The 23,530-nt window shown below is 33.8% G+C and overlaps 1 protein-coding gene and 1 non-coding gene across 3 annotated transcripts; one reads left to right on the top strand and one right to left on the bottom strand.

Annotated features, from left to right (window-relative positions):
- Positions 1 to 6,282: 6,282 nt before the first annotated feature.
- LOC135640118 (polyadenylate-binding protein RBP47-like) lies at positions 6,283 to 12,868 on the bottom strand. 2 transcript variants are annotated; one of them, XR_010497174.1, is made up of 6 exons: positions 12,316 to 12,868; positions 11,031 to 11,977; positions 9,430 to 9,883; positions 7,901 to 7,968; positions 7,690 to 7,819; positions 6,283 to 7,599 (listed from the first exon to the last, which is right to left on the bottom strand). XR_010497174.1 is itself a non-coding variant. In XM_065154257.1 (5 exons), exons 2-5 carry the CDS (start codon positions 11,346 to 11,348, stop codon positions 7,775 to 7,777), a joined length of 885 nt encoding a protein of 294 aa, XP_065010329.1. In that variant the 5' UTR covers positions 11,349 to 11,977; positions 12,316 to 12,868; the 3' UTR covers positions 7,630 to 7,774. The 2 variants fall into 2 exon arrangements, 1 of the variants encoding a protein (XP_065010329.1); XM_065154257.1 differs by lacking the exon at positions 6,283 to 7,599 and having other exon boundaries at positions 7,630 to 7,819.
- A 1,565-nt stretch (positions 12,869 to 14,433) lies between these two features.
- Positions 14,434 to 14,592, top strand: LOC135641902 (U1 spliceosomal RNA). Its single transcript, XR_010497840.1, has one exon. It is a non-coding gene; the product is annotated as a U1 spliceosomal RNA (small nuclear RNA).
- Positions 14,593 to 23,530: the final 8,938 nt, after the last annotated feature.

Below are 23,530 nucleotides of genomic sequence, written 5' to 3'. Positions count from 1 at the left end.
ATTTAACCAAACAAATACAAGGCTCCAAGTGTAAATAAATGAAACATGTACTAGAAGGGAAGAGTGTTAGGAATATCATTATTATTTGGAATCAATCATAATATTACTTTTTTCTTCTTTTTTTTAGTATAAACATGTTCTTTTTAGGAAACTCGTGGTGGCTAAAGCATTTTCAGACTTATTGGAGGAGTCCATAGAAGAGTTAGTATTCTACAAATTTTTTTTTTTTATTATAATTCATACATCATTTTATTTATATTTTTAGGAACACCATCATGGCCGGATCAAGTTCACTAGTGAAGCTTATTTCAGGACTTGGTGGAGGAGGCTAAGAAGGCTTTAGTATCTCTATTTTTGTTTTTCTTTTCTAGTTTAATTCATAAATAATTTTGTTGTTATATTTTTTATGAGTGTTGTTATGGCTGATAGGTTTTTGGGATTAAAGTAGAGTCTAGAGTCGTCAGTTGAAGAGTTCATTAAAGAGTTGTACTTTTATTTTATTTTATTTAGTATAGTTCATAAAATATTTTATTTATTTTTAATTAAAATTTATATATTTTAATATTTGTTCAAATAATTTTTGTAAATATAAAATTACAAGCAATAAGAAGATGAAGAAAAAGGAACCTTATACTTCAATATCATGCGAGAAGTTTTAAATTCTATGGATCCCAAAAATATCGTGTGCATCTGCACAATATGCGTTGCATGGAGCATTATGATCTCGGACCATGATCTAACCAAGAGAGTGATCTCATGGTTGACCTATAAGAAATCTCTCAAATGGGCCATGCATAACATAAAAAACGATCAGAAGTCCTTTAAAGTGAGTATACTAGTTTGCTACGAAGAATGCAACATCTTACAAATCTATAACAGTTAGATGTTCTTTTCTTATCCGGATATCTAGATCAGCCTATACAATCCATTTTCTTAAGTGAAAATTGATATCCGTACTTGCAATAGAGATATCTTCTGAGGATTTTCGTACCTATCGTCAGTTTTGAAAAACACTAATGGTACATTCAGTAAGACAACTGATACAACACTATATAAGTGGAGAAAGGGAGATATTTCATGAACTATAAAAGAAAAACCCAATCCTAATGATTGACATATCATGAGCTTGGCAAGACATTTTTATGTACTAGAGATATGTAGTACTGAATTAGTTAGTTTTCAATTGTTCCCTCTACGAGTCACTTGGTTGGGCGTGAAAATTCCTGTTAGAGCAAACGAGGACATTACATGTAGTTATTTGGTTGAATCTTACGAAGAATTGTTGCTTGTCTTACAACATGAATCTTATGTTATCTATGTATATCGACTTTATTTAGAGAGTAAGCTCTGAGTTAAGATGGACAACTTAGGTGATTGAGCATTATTTCTAGATGATAAAGATAACTGTTTGGGGATTTTCGTACCAGCTCATGAAACGAGATATGAAAGTAATTGCATATATCTCATCAATGATAATAAAGTTATAATTATAAAAGATAGTTGTAAAAAAATAATTTAGAAAAAAAATGATGGTAAGAAAACAATTTGGCAAGAACCCTCCCACCCTATATTTTGGATCACACCAAGTTATAACTGAAAAAGTTTGTTACATGTATAAATTTTTTAGTTATCTTATCGTTAAAATTAAATATAAATTATTTATAAATTGAATAAAAAATTATATCATTCAATTGCATATTATTAAATTTTGTATACTCTATATTGTTGTCAAATAAATTAATGCATGAAAGTTCTTATTATGTGGTACTTAAAACCTGATAGTTGATTATTAACTTTTCGAAGCTATAGTTAGTGTTGAATTTTTCTTATTTGAATATTTTAAGATTTTTCATACTATAATATATATTATTATCGAATAAATTAATGTATGAAAACTTCACTATAGATAGAATTAAAATAGACATACAATTAGATGTGTGTTTCTTGATTGTTTTCATTTTTTGTATAAAAAATATTTGAAAAGTATAAATTTCTAAATCATAAGAAAACAATCTTTTGTGATATAAAAAACAAAGATTCTTACTTATTATTGTGTTGCACTTTTGTAAAATGATTTATAAAAAAAACTTTTATAAAAAAAAGGAATGAATTTTTTTTCTTTTTCTATTCTTGGAGCGTTGAATATTATCTTTTTTTTTAGATCTCACAATCGGATCATTTGTGTTTGTTTCATGAAAAGCAAGGGAAAATTCATGGAAATTTAGTTTCAAGTACACTTCAACATCTATTAAGTCTTCATCACCATTCTAAACAATTTTTTTCTAAAAAATAAAATTAATACATTTTTAGATATATAAAATCAATTAAATTTCATTGTTTACTAGTTTTCCACCATGTATTGGTTTAAGCAACTTCAAGTGTTCATTGTTCATTTTTAGATATATAAAATCAATTAAATTTCATTGTTCATTTTTAGATATATAAAATCAATTAAAACAAGTCTTGATATGTTGTTCCAACCTTTACAATTTTTAGGAATTTCTCGCCTCTCCAACTTCAAGTGAAACCACTTAGTTCAACAGATCACTAAGAGATCTTAATCATGAGTCTTGATATGTTGTTTAACCCTAATTGCAACTTTAAGATTTTGTGAGGAGCTCAAGGAGACAAGCAAAGAAACTAAGAAAAAAGTGAGAAAATAGGAGAAGAAAGAGGAGGCAGAGGTGGAGGTTATAACTGTGACAAGGTTGTTCTTTAGATAGGTGTACTGTTTTCGTTTAATTATCTTGATTATTATTGGTTAGTACCAGGCATATTGACTATAGATTGCAAAACACTAGTTATTCTGACTATAGTGTAAATAATGATATAATCCTCTGATATCATTATTTTTTATAAAATATTGATTAAAATATTAGAAAATAATGAGAAAGGAAGTTTTGGATTTTTTTGCCACACCAGTCTCTATCTAGATTGAGGCACAACACTTTCAAATGAGCAGGTGTATCTCCTTAGCAGTGAGCTCCATCTTTATAATTTATCACATCAGATTGCCAGACAAGTCCAAGAATCAACAAAAATTGGATTGGTTAGATAGGATCAGGTTTAGTCAATGTGGCAAACTGTTTTTTGAAGATAAATTTTAGGGTCCAAGGCACAACAAAATATCATAAGCATATGCTCATTCGTGATAGAAGAAAATTAAATCATCAAGAATCCTAGTTCAGCTAACAGATTAAGATTGAGCATTTGACTTAAGGAGTAAAGGTTGATCCCAGTTTGAGTCTAGCCTTGGTTGATTTTGAGGTGAGTAGTTCAAGGATTTTCTTGAAGTTAATTTCTTTTTAATCACAGTTAAAGAGGGTCAAAAAGATGTAATTAGTCCTTTGAGTTGCATTTGCTATCTATTTGGTTGAGCCACTGTTAGCTAATTTTGAATTCTATCATCAACCTTAAATATGATGCAGAAGTAGCCATCTCTCCTGTACTTATATAGTACTTCTTGTTAGACTCGAGATAGTATCAGTATCTAAAGGTCGCAGAATTTACACTTCTTAATGTACCCAACCTACTTTTTAGTGGTAAATATGGTAGAATGAAAATTATAAATGTTTCATTTGATTGTTAAGGCTTGCTGTATATTTCTGTGCCAGATATTGTTCTGGTATTCTTGTTTCAGAATCAGTGGAATCTGAATTACTGAAATTTAAAATAAATCATGATTTACTGGATTACTTTTTTTCACTTAAAGATGTATCCTATAGTGGTAAAAGTAACAAGTCACCTTTCACTGCTAATGATTTTGTAAAATATTTCTCATTAAGGGAAGAGCACCTACAGACCATGATATCTGAGCAGTCTTAGTATCCTGATGGATCTTTCTTTCTTTCTTTTTTTCTGAATGAAATTATTTTCAAAATGAATACATGATATTTTGACATAAGCTACAAATCAGAATATGAAGGCAAGATTGGTTGTTATGCAAAAACCCCTACGGATATCCCAGTTCTTTCATTCTCTAACAGAATATGTCCAGGCTGCATAATGTGAGGGAAGGTGCTCATTGCGAGATAATATTATGGATCTGCCCTTTAGTGTTCAAGCATCAAGAATATAATAATTGTGCAAGCTTGTTATCATACAACTATAATTTTAGGTACTACAGAAGCTTAGAGCACCATAAGAAAATTGTCAAAGACACTTTGTATACTTGAATGCAGTTTGAGGAAAGGCTCCGGTAGTCCAATACCTATCATGTGTCATATAGGCTTTTGGTATAGAATTGACACCAGATTGTCTCGTGTCTATCAGTATTGTAGTGTGCCTATTTCTAACATTATTTAAACTAGAAAATTGGGTATTGAAAGCAGAATGGGCTGAATTTTTACATTGGCTACTTGAGGTGAAAGAATAAGTCATAGTCCTTGATCTAAAGATAGCTTTCATCAGAAGCATTCCAGTTACCTTAAACCATGTGAGTGTCATAATGAGCATTTTGTTTTTGTTGACAGTTAACTTTGAAGTGTTTTGGATTCTTCCAACAAGTTCATTTGCACGGATGACTAGCAGCTTCTTATGAGGTTGTATGAACTGTGTTTTCCTTGTAATGAAAATAATCATGGATACTTTCTTCCATTAAGCTTTTGTCGAGGTCAATATCGTTGGTCTAATCAAGGACTTCGAAATAGGTAGGAGCTTTAGGCTTTTTTCCTCACTCATGATATTATCAATTAGTAGCACTATACCTCAACTAGCTATGTCATTTGTAGCTTTTCTTCAAACATGTCTAAGACTAAACCGTGAATTGAGTCTCATAATTTTATTGATGGTATGAGCCTGATTCAGAATTACAAATATATTTTGCTCTCATCTTCGGATAATCCTGCATATGCATCAGATGGATCCTATATCAACAAAAAAAATATTCTAGATTTGTTGTATTTAATTGCCGTATATATTTTTATATATAGAGCATAGCCAGAATTTAGGAGGCATTTGATGATCCTTGGGGGTTTTAGTTGATGCACTGTCTGGTTTGTAGATCTGACTTTATTTTACGAGCAATACCTTTTTTGATGTTTCTTTTCTCTTGAATAATAATTAATGATGTCTAAAGCTTTGAATTTTATGTTAATCTTGTATCTTTGATCCTCATTTAAGTGTTGCAGAAGTTGCAACACGGGTATGGTTTTCTACATAATCTAAAAGTTTGTTTCTGGAGCTTGTCTTCAAGAAATTGTTCCAACTTGACTGTCATTAATAAAAACAATTTTATCAGCAAATAATATCTCTATAGGAGTTTATCTTGTACACTTGTGATGCATAAATTATTTCACGTGTGATAACTTGACTTAAAGCTGTTCTCTGATTCAACACTATGTTGGTAGAATACTCACTAGTCTTGCCTCTTATTGTTCTACCAGTAGCAATTGGTTCATCGTACACACGTTAACCACATTAATATGGCTATAGGAGGTCTCTGTTATATAGAAGCCACATCATTCTTTTTACAAGCTCTACAAAGCTTCTTTGGTAATGAAGAATCATATGCAGAGCTTTCTTCTCTCTAAAATTCTCTTAGTGATATGTTTATAGGTCTCTTAGTGATCTCTTGAACTAAGCTTTATACCACAAGTGCAACTAGCTTGTTTCATTTATTGTCTACATCATGCTAAAACAAACACAAATGAAACGGCCGTGGGATAAAAAAAACGAGTGTTCAATGCTCCAAGAATAGGAAAAGAAAAATAAATCCGTTCTTTTTTTTATAGAAATTTTTGTTTTTTATAAATTATTTTGCAGAAGTGCAACCCAACAAAAAAAACAAAAAACTTTGTTTTATGTATCACAAAATATTGTTTTATTATGATTTAGAAGTATATGCTTTTCAGATATTTCTCATACCAAAAATAAAAGAAATCAAGAAACACACTTTTAATTGTACACCTATTTTAATTTTATATATGGTGAAATTTTCATTCATTAATTTATTCGATAACAATATGTAGTATGAAAATCCTAAAAAACTTAAATAAGAAAAACTCGACATCAACAATAATTTTGAAAAGTTCATCATCAATTATTAAATTTTAAGTACTTAACAGTAAGAACTTTTATGCATTGATTTATTCGATATGGAGTACAAAATATTTAACAATTTATAATTGAATAATCTAATTTTTCATGTAATTTATAAATAATTTATAAATAATTTTGTATAAAGATAAAATAATAAAAAAATTCATACCTGTAACAAACTCTTTCAGTTAGAACTTGATATGATCCAAAATATACGATCGGAGAGATCTTGCCAAATTATTTTTTTACGATCTACTTTTTTCCAAATTATTTTCTGACAGTCATCATTTATAATTAGAACTTTATTACAATGGATAAGATATATGCAATTACTCTTATATCTTGTCTCATGAGTTGGGACGGAGATCCCGAAAGAATTGGCATTATCATCTAGAAATAATACTCGATTACCTAAGCTATCCATCTTTACACAGGCCTTACTCTCTAGATCTAATTGATATACATAGATATCACAAAATTTATGTTGTAAGGCAAACCACAATTCTTCATAAGATTCAACCAAATAAATACATGAAATGCACACTTTTGCTTCAACAAGAATTTTCATACCCAACCGAGTGACCCGTATAGGGAACAATTGAAAACCAACCAATTCAGTACTAAGTGTCTCTAGTGCATAGAAATGTCATGTCTAGCTTATGATGCACCAATGATCATGATTGGGTATTTCCTCAATACTCCACGAAGAATCTTGCTTTCTCCAACTATATACTGTTGTGTATGTTGTCAAAATGAATGTATTATCAGGGTTCTCCAAAACTGACGATAGGTAAGTAGATCCTTAGAAGATACGTTCATCGCAAGTAGGGAGATCAATTCGCATTTTATAAAATGGATTATATAGACTGATTTGGGGATAAGATAAAAATACTATCCAAACATGATAGATTTGTAGAACATTGTATTCTTTATAGTAAAATGGTACACTCACCTCAAAGGACTTTCGATTGTCTACTATATTATGCATTCCAATTAGAATATTTCTTAAAGGTCAGTCATAGGATCACTCTTTTGGTTTGATCATGGTTTGAGATCATAGTACTCCATGCAGTGGACACTATGTGGAGGTGCATGACTTTCTTGGTATCCATATAATTTAAAACTTCTCCCATGATATCGAGGCTTAAGGGTTTTTTACAAATTACAATAAAAAAAATATAATAAAAGTACAAATACTAACTTTTTAATGAACTCTTCATCTGACGGCTCTAAACTTTGCTTTAATCGTAAAACCTTATTGGCCATAACAACATTCCTAAAAGAAAATATAGCAGCAAAATTATTTATGAATTAAACTAGAAAACAAAGGCCTAACTTAACCTAAGAAAATTCTTAGATCTAAAATAAAATGAATCGAGAATCTTTCTTTTTCAGACTTATAGGTCATTCTTTCTTTTGTAGATAAATAATAGACATGCTTTAGCTTAAACTCTAAAAGTCAATACCTGCCTAGCAGGGTTGTGACCCCAGGATAGACGCACTATTTGCTTGCCAATAATTGTACCATTTAACTGTTGCAATGCTTCTTCAGCATTATTTCTGCATGGGTTAAAAGAAGAAACACACAGCTCAACAAACTTGTCGTGCATTTGTTTACAATGTTCAGAAACATACATTAGCAAGATGTACCTATGGGAAAAAAGAACAAAACCACATTGTTTTCCAACTGGAATTTTAACAGAGGTGATTTCTCCATACTATGAAAAGGCTTCTTTCAGATATCTTCACTGACTTCTGGATCAAGCCCTCCAACAAATACCTTCAGCAACAAAAATATATTGTTAAAAGGTTGTACCAATACATGTTACCTCTATAACATATATGGACAAAATCTCCTTACTGTTGTCTTAGCTGAATCTATATCTGACTGGGAGCCGGTTGCTGATGCACCATCAGGTCCAAGACCACCTAAATGTATCCACAGTTAGGGTTCTTTATAAAAAAAATGACTACGATGTAAAACAAAGGAAAAGTGTTAAGTGATGCTTGCATATTGAATCCTAATATAGAAAACCAACAATCATAATTTGAAGTGGGAAAATACTGCCACTAAGGCCAGATAAGATAAGGCTTTTGACTTAAAATACATTCAAGCTTGTAAACCATCTATTGATACAATCAAAGACCTAGAGTTAAGTTAAATCAGAAATAAAGTCAACCAGGAAAAAAAAACAGGTCTAAGGTTGAACATAGAATGATATCCTCAGGTTTTTTTTTCCAATTAGAATTCTGTCTAGTTCTGATTTTTTTTTTCTAATATACTGTGACAAAGAAACGAAAATATAAATGCCATGTCCTCTGTGAATTTGTCCAGGTTGATGGTGTCAAAAGAGTCCATAACACTCAACCTTTAACAGGCGACTGTCTTAATGGAGGCTTAGCCACCATGATTCTATATTTAATTATGTAAGATCTTAAATTGAATAAACAAAGATTTGGGTTTAAGTCAGATTTATAAATAAGGGTGTTAAACAGTAAGGTTACTTATGGCTGCAGACTTTTCCTTGTTGTTACATTCTATATTCTTGTTTTTTATTTCTTCTTTCTTGAATATCAAGCCAACCAACCAGGAGAGAATAGGCAGTCAAGCCAACCCATACTTCATCTGTGCCTGAATGGATTTGATATCTAATTAGCCAACTAGTATCCCTAGAATGATTACCTATATATTGTTTTCAACAGATACAAAACCAGTCTGAATAACTTTACATTTTTTATCAACGAAGCCTTCACTACTATATCACAAAGAAAAATTCTAAAAAGTTTCTACTCTTCATATCCTTTGAGGGGACAATAAAAGGATTAATGATTGCCAGGAATAAAAGAGAATTTCTAGACTTAAAGATGAACATTTTTCTATCTGCTGTAAAATTACCCATTCCTTCATGAGCATAGCTGTGACCAAGCCACCATAAAACCATTGACTAAGGAGAAAAAGATGTTACAAGATAAAGGAAGAGAAGTACTTACAAGAAAAGCTCGAGGTTAGAGAATAATATGCTATGAAGATATTTTGAATTTTTATGCAGTACTTACAAGAAAAGGTCAGTTGTGTAGAATGCATAATTAGAGCAAAATCCATGAAGTAAGCATGAAAATTAAAGCATCTCAAGGAATGTCCATTATTCTTAAACAAATAGATTGACAGATGAACATAGGATCTGAAATTTCTGAACTTTCTCCATGGAAGAGAAGTTTTGTGTTAGCACATAGAAAATTTAAGGTAACACAGAGAAAATAAAGCATCTTTATCTTTGGGACACTATTGTGTTAGCACCAACTAAGAATGGTCTAAGTTGTGTACCAGCTTCTTAAACGGAATAACTTCGAAAATATATCGAAATGATGGTTAAAAAAATCCAAACGTACCAGAAGACTTTCTAGGTGTAGCAAGGCCAATACGCATGGGCCTAGAAGAACAATAAACACCATTCATCTCGGTGATAGCAACTTTTTTATCATTCTCATCTCCAAATCTTACAAACCCATAACCTTTTGAACGACCAGTATTAGCATCAATAACAACTTTTGCACCTTTTACTGATGGGTACTTAGTAGTAAAAGTTTCATGCAAAATTGCATTAGTAACATCAGAAGCTAAATCACCTACAAAAATAGAGTGATCGAAAGTAAGATCTGAACGCTTATTTCCCATGCTAAATGGTGCCCAATTTAACCGAAATGGCAGATCTGTGTTAGGCATCAGATGACCGCTGAAGCTCTGAAGTATATTTTCAGCCGTTGCATGTGAGTGGAACTCAACAAACCCATAACCCTCTGATTGTCCAGTCTGCTCATTGCGAATAACCTTTATGGAGACAACCTGCATGGCAAGTTGTTTAGTCAGTATAAAAGGTACGAGATTAGTTTAAAGTATTATATAGATGCAACAAACCATAAAAATGACTCAAAAGATTTAATTGAAAATATCTTCTTGTTCAGATGAGACAAACAGTGCATGTGATGAAAACAAAATATGAGTTCACCAAGCACAAAAATAGGCATATGTGGTTTAATCCTTCCAATTTAAGCAAAATGTAACAAGAAAATAATTATTGTGTTCCTTACATAAGACCGAAAAATTACAGACATCTCTACCACATTGCACGTTATTGTCTAACCAAAAGATACCATGTGAACAATATAATAACAATTATCAATCTGTAAATGTTAGTCAAGACATAATCTCTGAGTTTTCATGATGCCAGCTAGCCATGAAAATGCTACTTTAGTCTAGAATCAACTCCTTAACACTGGTTAAAAACGAAAAAGTAGCACTATACTGAAAGAGTTTTTCTTAATTTGTGCAGAAAGCACACTTACATAGTAAACTGTGTAATGTTTCAAGATTCTTCCATTAACTCTTCCTAGCTCCTAAGTGCTGCTGCCAAATTTGCTCAAATTGTTTCTCCCATTTACCTGCTCACCAGAGGATCACCTTCCTTGTTTAAAATTTATTATTTAGCCACAGTCAATTTGCCAGGATTGAACAGAATCCACCACATCTAATCATCCATAAAATTTCTATGTTATGATTGCCTTCAGATCCCGTCTAAGATCTGAACGACAGCAAGGGCTGCAATTTACAGATTATAAGTCGTTAAAGGACAAACCCTTTGTTAAATTTGACATTTCTAAACTTAATTATAACAAAAGATCGAGACCAAATGTATTAGATTAATGCATAAAATTTAAGACCTTCTATTAAAAGGAAAATTACTAGAGAAATTATGAAAATATCCACATGACATGTAGATTTAAGTCAAACAATACTTCTTTAACTCAGCTTGTCTATGCAGATGGCAAGGTAAACGGCCTACAAATGCAGATATTTCAACGAACTACCACAAAGCAAACAAAAGGAAGCAGGAAGATCCAGTTGTTCGCATCAATCAAGAGAAGTAAAAGGCGTTCCCATCACATATGAAAGAAAGACAGCATCTAGCAGCAGCAAAAGGATAAATCCTCACCTCACCGGAATGGACGAAGCAGCCGAGGAGGTAGTTTTCGTCCATCCAGTACTGGAGGTCCCCCACACAGATCGTTCGCTTCTCGTCCTCCGCCGCCGCCTCCTCGCCGTACTGGTGGCGGTTCGATTTCGACGGCGGCTGAGGCGGAGACGTCGGGGGATGGGGGTAGGGAACGAAGGGATGCCCGTATGGCAGTGGTGGCGGCGGTGGCGCCATCATAGGGTGCTGCATCACCATCGCCGGTGCCGGGTACCGCACCGCCGTCCAAGGCTGGGGCGACGGGGTGCGCCGCGGATCCACTCCAGCCACCGGTTGCATCGTCGCCGCCGCTTCGATGAGGACGGCGGGCGAGGCAAGCAAGGAGAGAAGAGGGAGATCTCGGGTGGGGGGGTGGGGGGTTTGGGGGTGTGGGATGGCCGACGAAGGGTTTAAATAGGGAGGCGGATTCGATGCCAGGTTTGATATTGACCGTCAGATCAAAATATAAGAGACGTAATCGCCGTCGATTAGTGCTCGTGCCCTGGGCAAGGCACAGGGCGGTGGTTTTGTCCAGATCCGCGTTTTATATCGGACTGCGACAACTGAGTTCGGTACCGGTTTAACCTGTGTCGGCGTCTCGATGTAAAGGTCGTAACTGGGCCGGGCCCAAGTCCACGTCATCCAATTCAATGATGCCGAAGACGAACCAATTGATCATGGTCAGACTTACTTTACGCAGTCAAAATGCGACTCTAAAGGACAGGAAAGCATGATTCGACCCATGAATTGCATTCCCTTAAAGGTTGAGATTGACAGCAATTATTTTCTTGATGAGCATTCCTTGTGTTGAGGAACTGCATGCTTTAGAGGACAATAAGCCATCAATTAAACAGGAGCTGAGGAAAATGAGAATTGAGATCAATCATATTCTCCACAGCTTCAAATTCCGTAGAAATCTGTGATTGACCCTGCGGACAATCACAAGAAACCAATGAAAACATTAAAAAAAACCTTTAAAAGAATGAAGAAGTTAGACGTAAATTATATTAAAAAAAAAAACCTCACTACAAACTTTTAATAGCGTAAATTTGAAAATAATACAGTAAGACGTCTGATTATATTTTTTTAATGGCATCAGGAATAATTTTTCCAATCATCCAACAGAAACTTTTTTTTTCTTCGCCCAAAGGTTATAGTTTGAATCAAACTGAAAATATGTTGTCGTAGCTGACAGAACTTGCGGTCTCAAAATTTGGAGTGGTAAGTCAGTAGTCATACCAACGAAAATACAAAACCAAACACTTACAGCACTATGACTGAGTGGATTAGCCCCATGAAACGGATGAATCGCCCCCACCCATGTTGTTCGCTACCACGACGACCGTGGACGTACAACGACACCCCGGAAACCCCCGCCGGACCTTCTCCTCCGCGATATGAGTAGGATGCCGGGTGAAGGCCCTCGTGCCCACCACGGGGAGCGTAGTGGCCACCGACATAGGGATCTGCGGGGAACGTGCGGTGGCCGGGCTCTTGTCCAGGATAAGGGTAGGGCGCCGGGTGAAGGCCGTCGTGCACACCACGGGTTACGTAGAGGCGACTGACATAGGGATCGGCGGGGACCCGGTGGTGACTGGGATGGGCGTCAGGTCTGACTGGGGTCGCAGGATCGCTAGGAGGGTAAGGGTTGGGGTGAGGATTAGGATAGAGACAGTGGTAGGAGGAGTAAGCGACGGGGCGGGGAAGGTCATGCTGCGGCGGCGGTGCGCTGGAAAGGTGGGACTCGGGGTGGTGATGCGGCGGTGGCGCCTGGGGTTCGGACCACCAACGGCTGTAATCCAGACCCTAGAGAGGTAGTGGCACTGGGAAGAGAGAAGGCGAGACGATGTGATCGACTCCGCCTCGGTCGCTTTCGAGAGAGAACGACACCACAACCGGTGAAGTTACCGTGCTTATTGTTGCGCTACTACCTGCTCTTCGATAAAGTAAAAAAGAAAATTCCAAGGATGAATGCCTCGTAAGCCACAGGAAATATTACCAAATTGAATTTATTTTTTCTATTTAGTATTTTAAATTTTACATGCTACATATAAAGCCAAACAAAGTTTTAAATTGATATAAAGTTCAATGAAAACAGTGGTTCGACCTAAAATTCGTACATAAATGATTTGGTAAAGAAAATTGCTGTTTAAATTTGAAATAAGTCAAAACGTTTATAAACAAATACTGCTTGATACAAATAATAATTTTTATATATAAAATAAAAAATTGAATAAATATATGTGTAGACTATAATTCTTCACTTGATGCTTTTTTAGTAGCAAGGGGTATTCTAGTTATATTTGTAATAGAGAATCTTTTTAAAAGGAAATGCCAGTTGTTTCCCATCCTTGAATGAGGTTTATTGGACTCTGTAAGTTTTCAGGAAGTCGGTCATGTAACTTTTGTGACCTGATAAAGAAAGCTGTTTGTTAGATGGGCAGCGTGTTGTCTTATTTGTTTGATACATCCCGTCAATTAGCTTCTCATTTGTTGCTGTCAGTTGTGGAAATGCTATTGTGGTCGAATGAGCCGTTACCTCATGCGTGATGCGTTAAAGCCACACAAATAAATATAGCTTTGTAGCCCTAAGTCAGGCATCTCAAATATCCGAGCTGTGCGCGATATTGTGCTAACTTTTGTGAAGAATAAATACATATTATTATTAAATAAATATATTTAGGTACCGTCTAATAAACAACTTTTGTCTGCCAAATGTTGTATGGTATTAGTATTTGGTTCCATGAAGAATAAACAAGAATTTGGTTCGGCTTTATTGCATTTAAAAGAATCAATCTAACAGATGTCGAGGTAGCAAAGGAAACATCCATACTAGATGGCAGGAATGTGAAGTTTAGTGCTCAGTGTTACTACATACAGGGGAAATGATCCATGGCATGACTGGAATTACATTGCAGGTGGGTGTTACACATTCTCCACTGTTCCGAGCCTAACAAAGTGCCCATCTATGTTTCTCAAAAGTTCATCCATAAGATAGATACTTAATATGTGCTCTTGAGTATCGCAATCCACCTTCGGGTTTGGAGGTTTTTGATTCAAGACTACGCTGGATGCATTCTTTTTACACTGATATGCAACCATAAGACATGGATGAGTTTGTCTTTTCTAGTATAGTAGGATAGTTAATTGGCAATATCAATATCATCTCCACGCTAACTTGATCATCCAAACTACTCAAGCATAAAAAACAGAAGACTACTGACAAATTTGTCGTCTCACTTGTGATTGGAATATTTAGCAATGGATACTATATCACAATTAATCAACGCTTCGTTCACACGAGGGGTTTAATCCCACATCGAGGAATCTGAGGGTGGCGAGACCGCAGAGATGCTTAAAAGAAGATTCGTGCTACGATTGTAACATACTTACCTGGACGGGGTCTATGGGCGATCAACAAGGCTCGTGGCCTAAGCCAATGGCCTCCATTGCACGTTGGAGGAGCATTGGCTTACCATCTCCCCAAGTGGGAGAGTGGACGTCATAATTTGTGGCAGGGGGGTACGCGCACGCGCGGCCCCTACCCAAGTTTTTACCAAGCTTTTGTGTTCGTTCGACTTCCGTCTTTTTGGGTCAATGTGACCAGTTGGGATGCGCTCGGAATCGATTTGGATTTATTAATTTAAAATTAGTTAATTTGATTTAGTTAGTTATTTTATAATTTAAAATTAAGTATTCTTGAACCAATGATTCAAGCTCATTAAATTAATAGATTAAATATCTTATCACATCAAGTCAGGATAATAATGCGTGACATTGTGATTGATTATTTTGCACGAACTATCTTTCACCTATTAATTACGACCACTGACAAGAGAAAACTGATGCTTATTTATGGGGGATTTGAACTTAATTCTATGTAGGATCTATAATTTGACTTGACATCAGAAATCTATTTGTCCAATTCCTAGAAAGTTCGAACATTATTTTTGACGTTGTCTCAATTGCCAAAAGAAAAAGAGAGAGAGAGAGAAGAATGAAAGCATCATCTTAATCCGAGAATATGTATTGCTTAAAGACAACAAATGATAACACCATTTGGAGATCTAATTTATTTTTATGATTTCTTTGTCATTTGAACACATAATTATTCAGCACGGCTGTTATAGCCTTGTAAACTAATTGATTCTTTTATCTTTCGTGTTTCTTAGAATTGGCTTAACAAAATTCCAAATGTAACATTTTATTTTATGAAAGATTAAGCAATGATAATATTGGCACATTAAGGCATGTTAACCACAAGATTTTTAAGTAATTCTATAAATGATATTCTTTTTTCTGTGAAGATAATGACTTACCGGATTGTATCATGCACATTATAACATGGGTCACAATATATTATAGTATATCTGAATCTTGACGAGGACATGAAATCTTAATATACTATACTAAGATTTATATCTGAATCATGATGAGGACATGAAATTTTAAACGAAGAAGATACTCTTATTTATTAATTTAAAGTTAAATATTTTAAGATAACTACACAAGTTCATCGTATTAATGCAGATAATAATACATATCGTTGTCATAAATTAGCTGCATGAAACTTTGGACCATAAGCTGCAATAAACTAACCTTTATTATGATTGTATTGTTAGCTTCATGATGGAATATTTAGCTAGAACTATACTTGTCTTCTAATAATTGCAATTGGGTGTGAAGATTGATGCTTGTTAGAGTAGAATGCTAAGAATGGTTATACACAAAATCCATTTGTGATCTATAATTCGATTATTAAAAATATATAGATCCAATTGTTTTAATTATTTTGACTTTGACATTATTTTTGAAGGTTACATATGATTACAGATGCATTTCTTCAACTATATTTTGGTGACGGTGGTAGACACCAGATCAGCAAAGACTATTGTGGTGAGGAAGACATGGTTGCTGGCCGCGGAGCCTCGCTTGGGAATGTGGCTGCAGTGACGGTGGTCGATCGTTGGTCGGAAGCAGGGGCGAAACCTCGCTTTTCTCATTGTTTGATACCATGATAAAATGAAACGAAGAGGAAGATATAAAGGTAAAAAGCACACTTCAATTAATATCATATAATGTTTATTTATACATGATAAAGGAAAGGATTGTTTTATGATGGGAAGGGATTCTTAGAGCAGACTGATCGATCTTCAACGGGTCTAATAGAATGATTCCGGAGTTGAAGACAGAGGTTGCTAATGATTCTGGAGCAGAGAATTCGGTGACAACACACAATTTCATTTGCTATCATTGTATCATAGCAATTCTTGCCTTAGCAAGCTCTACTCTCCTTTCCTCTACTCTCCCTTCCTTTAGACTTGTCATGGCGTTGGACGGCCGCAGCCTGTTCTTGTTGGAGCGAGGTATGCCTTATGTGCCTGACCTTCGACGAATCCCATCACCATGAACCCGATTGTTGTATGGACCGCCACCTTTGAGAACTTCTTGCAATCGGGCTTGTGGCAGCGCTTGACGAGGTGAACTCCCTCAAGGGATCGACCTTGATCTATGGCTTGTGGGGTGCTAGCTCTTGCTCTAGTTGAATAGACAACCCTATCAGCAACACCACTGTCCACATTGGCAATTGGCCATCATCTCTATGCGATGATGATTTGATCGTTCAGTCAGGTGGACGAAGTATAAAAATGAGCATGATGTGTCATTAAATAGATTGTGTTAGAACCCTATATCAATAGACCCTCAGCATGTTTTGTCATGTACAGTATATGGCTGGTTTGGTAGGTTCTCTGACTACCTCATCCACTATGTATTTGGATGTGTTGACTTCAAGTTATTTGCAATCAATGTCTTACAACTTTGACTGTGTTGTTTTTTAACAGTGCTTTATAGTTAGATTTTATCGCGTCGTGGTGAAAGAATGCTTCATGTGATCCAAGATGATCCAGCCAAAGTTAAAGCTGAACCCCAATTTGGCTCAATTAGAGTTCAAGTCCAACACCAAATCGATCCTAATCCAAACCAACTCAAGCTTGAATCCAGCTCAAGGACCAGATTGAATGTAGCTCAAGTCTCACTAGAGTTTAGCTTGTCTCGAGTTTCAATCAAAGTTCAATTTAGCTTAATCAAAATTCAAGCCAAAGTTCAATTCAGATCTAATCTGACCAAACCTAATGCAAGCTCAATCTCAAGCTCCTGATCAAGTTGCAACCAAACCAACTCAGCTAAGTGTAGAAACCTCGCTATGCCTTTGTTTTTTCGTCATTGCCTTCAATTACTCATCCATTTGATCTCATGTATTCAATTATCGCACTATCCCAAGGTGAAATAGATGATTCTTCGTTAGTACTCAATTCTAATAAACTTGTGCTTGAAGAGTAAGTCTTCTTCTTTGGCCTTTGCTAAGATGTCTCCCAAATTTCATCTTATAATATATTCAACAAATGCTCAGCTTCTATGCGAGTTCTTGTGATGAGTAATTACTAATTGGACATGACCTTCTCTAAGTTAGAAGATTTTGCTTTTGCTATATATTTCTTCAATAAAAAAGAAGTCATAAGAGCATTGAGCACTTCTTTTTGTCATGAAAATTCTGGATAATGTCCACCTTTCAAAAGACACTTGTCGGACTTCAAAATATTCCTTCTAGATTTATATCCTATTGGAGCACTTTTTTTCTTTAAATCCTTCTCATCTTTTGATTTGGATTTCTAGATAATCATGTCCGGATTCCGAGCCTTCTTGCATGGACTTTGCCTATACTCACTTCTATAAAATTTCAATAACTTTTAGTTTACAATATCAAGCTACAGCACTAACTTGATCACTGCAAAATCTACTCTCCACTTAAGAACTTTACTATGAGGTTTGGCTTCTTCTATATGGCAGAACTTTTGCTCTATAGGTTCATCATTACAAAATCTACTCTCCACTTAAGAACTTTACTAGTTTCTGCATCAGTTCTCATCTATTTCACTTGAACGATTATGTATCACTGTTGCTTCTCTTGTATAACAGTGCTAGTATAACCACGTTAACCTGTATTTGGGATTTCGTAAGGCATATAGTAACCTCTTGCAACCCACAAAGGACATGCAGAAAAGAAATATTAGAAGGACAAATAGACTATATATCGGCATAATATTGTTAGACCCAGAATCTACTCGAGTCTCGCTTTAATTAGATTCTCTAAGAAAACTCTTTCTCTCTCAATCCAAATGACCATGGCTAGGGATTTGCTTGAGTAAGAATACATAAAATATTCCGACACTAATTAGATCTAAAACTTTTAAACTGACAAGTCTGGTATCTAAGAGTTGAGTACTCATACAGGACATCCTTAGTGTCTCAAGTCTAAGGGTCAAATACACAACTATGATAATAGAATCATAGTTTGACAATGAGATATCATCAATCATCCAACATTCTGTGAGTGGATTAATCAGTGAACTCATTCTATAATGAACACCTGCGCTATATTCTTAGTATACTCATAATAGCAGTTATGAGACTAGTTACCTCAACTATATGAATGAGTATACAATACACTAGTTTATTCGATTATCTTGATGTCCCTTTCAAATAACATATGATCAGGATTATTTAGGAGCTTTGTTTAAAGATAAATCGGTCTCATTATCATGATCTTGTCACGATCCGATTCTCATTGTATAGATCCATGGACATCACAATATATATAATAAGTAATATAAAGTGAGAAAATATCAATAATAATAATACTCAAAAATATTGTGCGACGTATTACGTGTTATCACTTATGTGATTGGCTTATAGGGCACATATGACTAGTAGCTTGCTCCTCTAATACGAGAGAATATTAGAATTAATCTCTATGATAAATTAGAAACTCGAGGTGCTTAGATTAAGATGATTTATGTAATTTGTCAAGTTTGAGATTACTCTAGGAAGTAATCATTTACATTAGTCTTCGTAGATTCAAAAATTTTAATTAGATCAATAAATGACCATTAGGTTTCACCGGTCTTCATATCTTTTTGTAATAAAAAGTTCACTAATTGCTTTATGCAATAAAAAAAAACTCATAAAATGAAACATAAATGAATCATCAATCACGTCCATGACATAAAAGTCCATTAATTACTCTAAATTATGATTTTACTTTAAATGATAGAGAAACTCTAATATAAGTTTTACCTCCTTGATTAACAAGTATAATAGTATTGTTCTTGTTTCAACTGAAACTCGGAGTGATCCAGCAGCAGTATCTAAAACAATCTTCTGATTTGACCATTCTGTTGATGGTATGATTTTCTTTCATATAAACATATGGTCCTCTCCATGTCCACCGAATTACATATATACAGTTAGGACAACATCTTGTCTCGAGAGTAGAGATTAAGAGATAGTAATTACTATATCTGATATCAGTCATGAATAATGCTTGATCATCTAAACTCATCTTCTTCGTCCAACTCTTATTCTCCATATCAAATTGAAATAGATGAACTTCATTATCCATCCATAAGCAGTTAACCAAGAACATATCCCCACAACTTTCAGCTAAATAGATGTCATCGTTGAAAATATCTATGTCTGTGGGTAGTGCCATATCCAAATCCCCATGCCGAAATGGACAAACTTGGAAGCACACTAAATGCCTTTTATCATTTAAAGCATAGAATTGCTCCTGGAATTTGATGATTTTCCTATAAGAGGAGGCATATATATCATTCTCTTTGGTCCATGATTTATCTCCCAACCTCCAAAAATAGAGATGAGAGTACTCACATAAACAAAAGATGATGGTGCAATCATCATTTGTCGGAGGTGATGACATGTAAATGAATCTTATATTTCCTTGGTACTCATGTGCTGGGAGGTCCAACTGTACTTGAGAGAATGGATTATATAGAAAGATCCTATCGAGTTCCAGAACTAGCCATCCATGTGAGCTACCATGAATCTTGTATATTTCGGGTTTATAATCAAGTTTGATCTTGAACGACATGTCCTCGTTTACCATGTTGTGTACATTCCAATAATCATTACCATGTCCGATGCCTAATATCCACGGGATTTTGCTCATGGTTGGATTATATCGTGGAGATATGGCCCACCACTTCTTGCATACAGTTCTCAAGCGAATAATATCCTTAGGGTTCAAATGCATTAACACTGACTCGATTATATCGATGGGAATATACTTGATGACATTTTTGATCATATTCTTCTCCTTCTCCATTAGTTCTTTGTTGTTTACAGTCGTATGTCTGTTGCAGAATAATTACATCACAACCTCATATATTAAGAAAATTAAAAATAAATCTAATCTAGTGTAATAGAGAGGAAGATACAAAAAAAAAAGCATATCTTTGATAGAGAGAAAGCAAACCCTATGATGCTCTTTTATTATTATGTCATGTGAAAATTAAGCAAAATCGAAAGGAATATGTAAAGGAGAGAGGATATAAGGAGTGGGATATTTTACATAGCTTATGCTTGAGTTCATGTAGACCATTAGGTTTGCATGGAGTATCTCTCATGTTTTGTTTAAATTGGAATGAAGGTATCTTATAATAAAAAAATATTTATACTTGAGTTCATGTCGATCAATTTTTTTATATGGAGTACCTCTCATGCTTTGTTTAAATTGGATCGAAGTTATTTTATAATAAAAAATTATTTAAAATTTGGGTTACACAAGGATTAGAGCTTTAGTCTCATACACTTTGATTTGGTCCAATTTAAGGTATGTGATAACGTGAGTTGGTCTAGGATTTTACAATAACTTGTCAAAGTTCATACCAACTAAACTAGTAAATATTTTTATTTTTATTTTTCAAAACAATTGTGTTTCATAAAGGAAAATAAAACAAGCTTTATCAACATAAACTAAGGGTCAATAAGCTAGAAATTTTTAGCAATCTTACCTAGTAATAAAGATCTTATCGATACACATCTAACATAGTTAAGACATTGCTTTAAAAATAAATATAAAATCAAAACATACCAACAGTCATACCAAAGTAAGAATCTCCTAAATATAAATCTCCATAATTAACTTTATAAGACTTAAATGAGAAATCATGATATAATCTCAAGACAAATATCAAATCATGTGATATTCATTACCACTAATCATAAAAGTTGATAATATATTTTCTAATAACATATATAAAGATCTTATATTTAGAGTAGTATATCTAATAACAAATGTTATATTTTCTAAAAACAAATATAATAACAAATGTTATTTAGAAATCATATCTTGGTCCCAATAAAAGATAGAGTAGTATCCTTGAGAATATATTTCTTTCAAGAATAATGAACTAACTAACTGCCATATCTAAGATCTAATAATCCCAAAATAAACTATCTTATTAGGTAGAAAAATAATATTAACAACTATCATCATCATATCATTGATTTAATCCCGATTACTAATTAAACTCAAAATTCATTAATAGTTTTGAAAATTCTAACATCAAATAAGAACTTTTTTAAATCATTAAATCAAAAGATTTATTGTTGGAAGGCACCAAAGCCACTATATCCTATTTTTGACCTAAACTATAGATGAACTCATTTGGAAGGTACCAATCTAATGTTGAGACGAAGTCACGTTGAATCGGGTCCAGATCAAATTGATTTGAATTACCCGAGGCCAGTCCAAATCAGCCACCAATGAATAGCCTCAATTAGTAGGAATAGATCAAAGATCTCTTTGGACTGATCTGAATCGATTAAAGTAGTTCGATTAAATTCAATTGCATAGGGTTTGGCTGAGTCGCATGCGTTAGGTTGAGATGGAGGCTTCCGCTTGAGGCATAAGGTTGGAGTTGAGACAAGTTTAAGTTTATTCGATCATGGCGGGTTGGACTTCGACTAAAGTTATATTTGGCGCACCCTAATCGACTGACCTGACTCCATGCGAATCTTGTCCATGTCAAACCAGAGACTAAATTAAGTCAAACTATATTTGACAATGACCTATTAATCCAATTCTTTTAAAGATTAGTCTCCCATTCATCCAAAAATTTTTGTTATGGTAAGAGCCTAGAATTTTGTCATATATTTCATAATAAAATTATTTTGAAAATGATAAGCAATTATATTTAATCTAATACGACATAAACTTTAAAAAGTATTTGACAAGCTTCAAATTACTTAATTTAGTCTAAAATAATCAATCAATATAAGGTATCAAATTCATGAAATTATTTTATTATGATTTACACAATTAAAAATTTTAGGTGCTTCAATACCATTGCAAATTTTATCATTTACATTTTCATTTTTTTTAGAAAATCTATCACTAAAAATATCCAAAATTCATAAAGAATACATAGTAATATGATAACATTGAAAAATTTTAAATTTGCATCATGCATCTCAATATTTTTGAAGATCAACCATTAAATAATATCTCAAATTCATAACAAATCGAAGGTAATTTAAAAACATTCCGAATTCTATGTTTTGTATCATGAATCTCAATTTTTTTTGTAAATCTACCATTAAATAACATACAGAGTTCATAAAGAATTTAACATAATTTTACAACATTTTAAATCTTAAAATTTACATCATGTATCTCCTTTTTCAATAATATAATATTAAATAATATCTAAAACTCCTAAAAAATTCATGGTAATTTAATAACATTATAAATTATAAATTTTATATAATTTTTTAGAAAAATATAGTATCGAATAATATCCAAAATACTTTCTACCTAAATCAGAGAAATAATGGAGGAAGTCCCTCTCTCACCATTGTTGTTCTTCCTCGATCCTTATTATCTTTGTGCTCCTCTCGACATCAATAGAATGAATAGGGGGCTCCGTCATGCTTATATACAAAATGATTCAATTAAAATAGAAAGCCTAATTTTTGTTTTCCTATTAATAATTAATTAAATAATTATATTATTCCGTAATTAACCATTCAATAAAGGAAATAGTCTTAGTGGTTGGAAAAATAAAACATTATTTTTGGACGAACCCATTAGGAAATAAATTAAACTCATATGATAATGTACAAATTAAGGAATTTTTAATTTTCCTCCCCATCATAATGAATTTGGTCCACATGATTTGTTTAATAGAAAAAGATTTGGATTATACTCTAACTAGTTAGATTGTGGTTCTTCGAAATACGATGGCGACTCAAATCCAACTCGGCTTTACTCTGTCGATTGGGATCTTGGGAAGACGAAGGATTTGATAGATAAACCTGTAAAAATTATATCGAGGGCATGCTTATAAATTTAATTCAAATGGTTTGTGAAACTAAGATAGCATTTATTTGCCAAATCATGTGAAATTTTATAGTATGCAAAGGTGACCACTATATCAAGATATAGATTAGTGTCTGGAATTATTATGTAAATTATCCACCTATCATCCAGCCAGAAAATTATATCTCAAATCATCGGATGTAATGATTCATGTTGATGTTGTGGGGGTGCTAGCTCTTGCTCGAGTTGAATAGACAAATCTACCAGCAATATCACTGTCCACATTGGCAATTGGTCATCA

The sequence above is a fragment of the Musa acuminata genome, chromosome BXJ3-6, assembly GCF_036884655.1.
Source record: "Musa acuminata AAA Group cultivar baxijiao chromosome BXJ3-6, Cavendish_Baxijiao_AAA, whole genome shotgun sequence".
Taxonomy (NCBI): Eukaryota; Viridiplantae; Streptophyta; class Magnoliopsida; order Zingiberales; family Musaceae; genus Musa; species Musa acuminata.
The sequence above is the reverse complement of the archived record's forward strand: the minus strand, read 5'-3'. Positions and strand labels throughout refer to the sequence as shown.

Excerpts from the sequence above, each read along its gene's own strand:
- LOC135640118 (XM_065154257.1), bottom strand. The coding sequence starts at position 11,348 with ATGCAACCGGTGGCTGGAGTGGATCCGCGGCGCACCCCGTCGCCCCAG. Across the intron at positions 9,884-11,030 it reads GCTTCGTCCATTCCGGTGAG|GTTGTCTCCATAAAGGTTAT; the intron begins GTGAGGATTTAT and ends CTTGCCATGCAG. Across the intron at positions 7,969-9,429 it reads TACACCTAGAAAGTCTTCTG|GTGGTCTTGGACCTGATGGT; the intron begins GTACGTTTGGAT and ends GGATACATTTAG.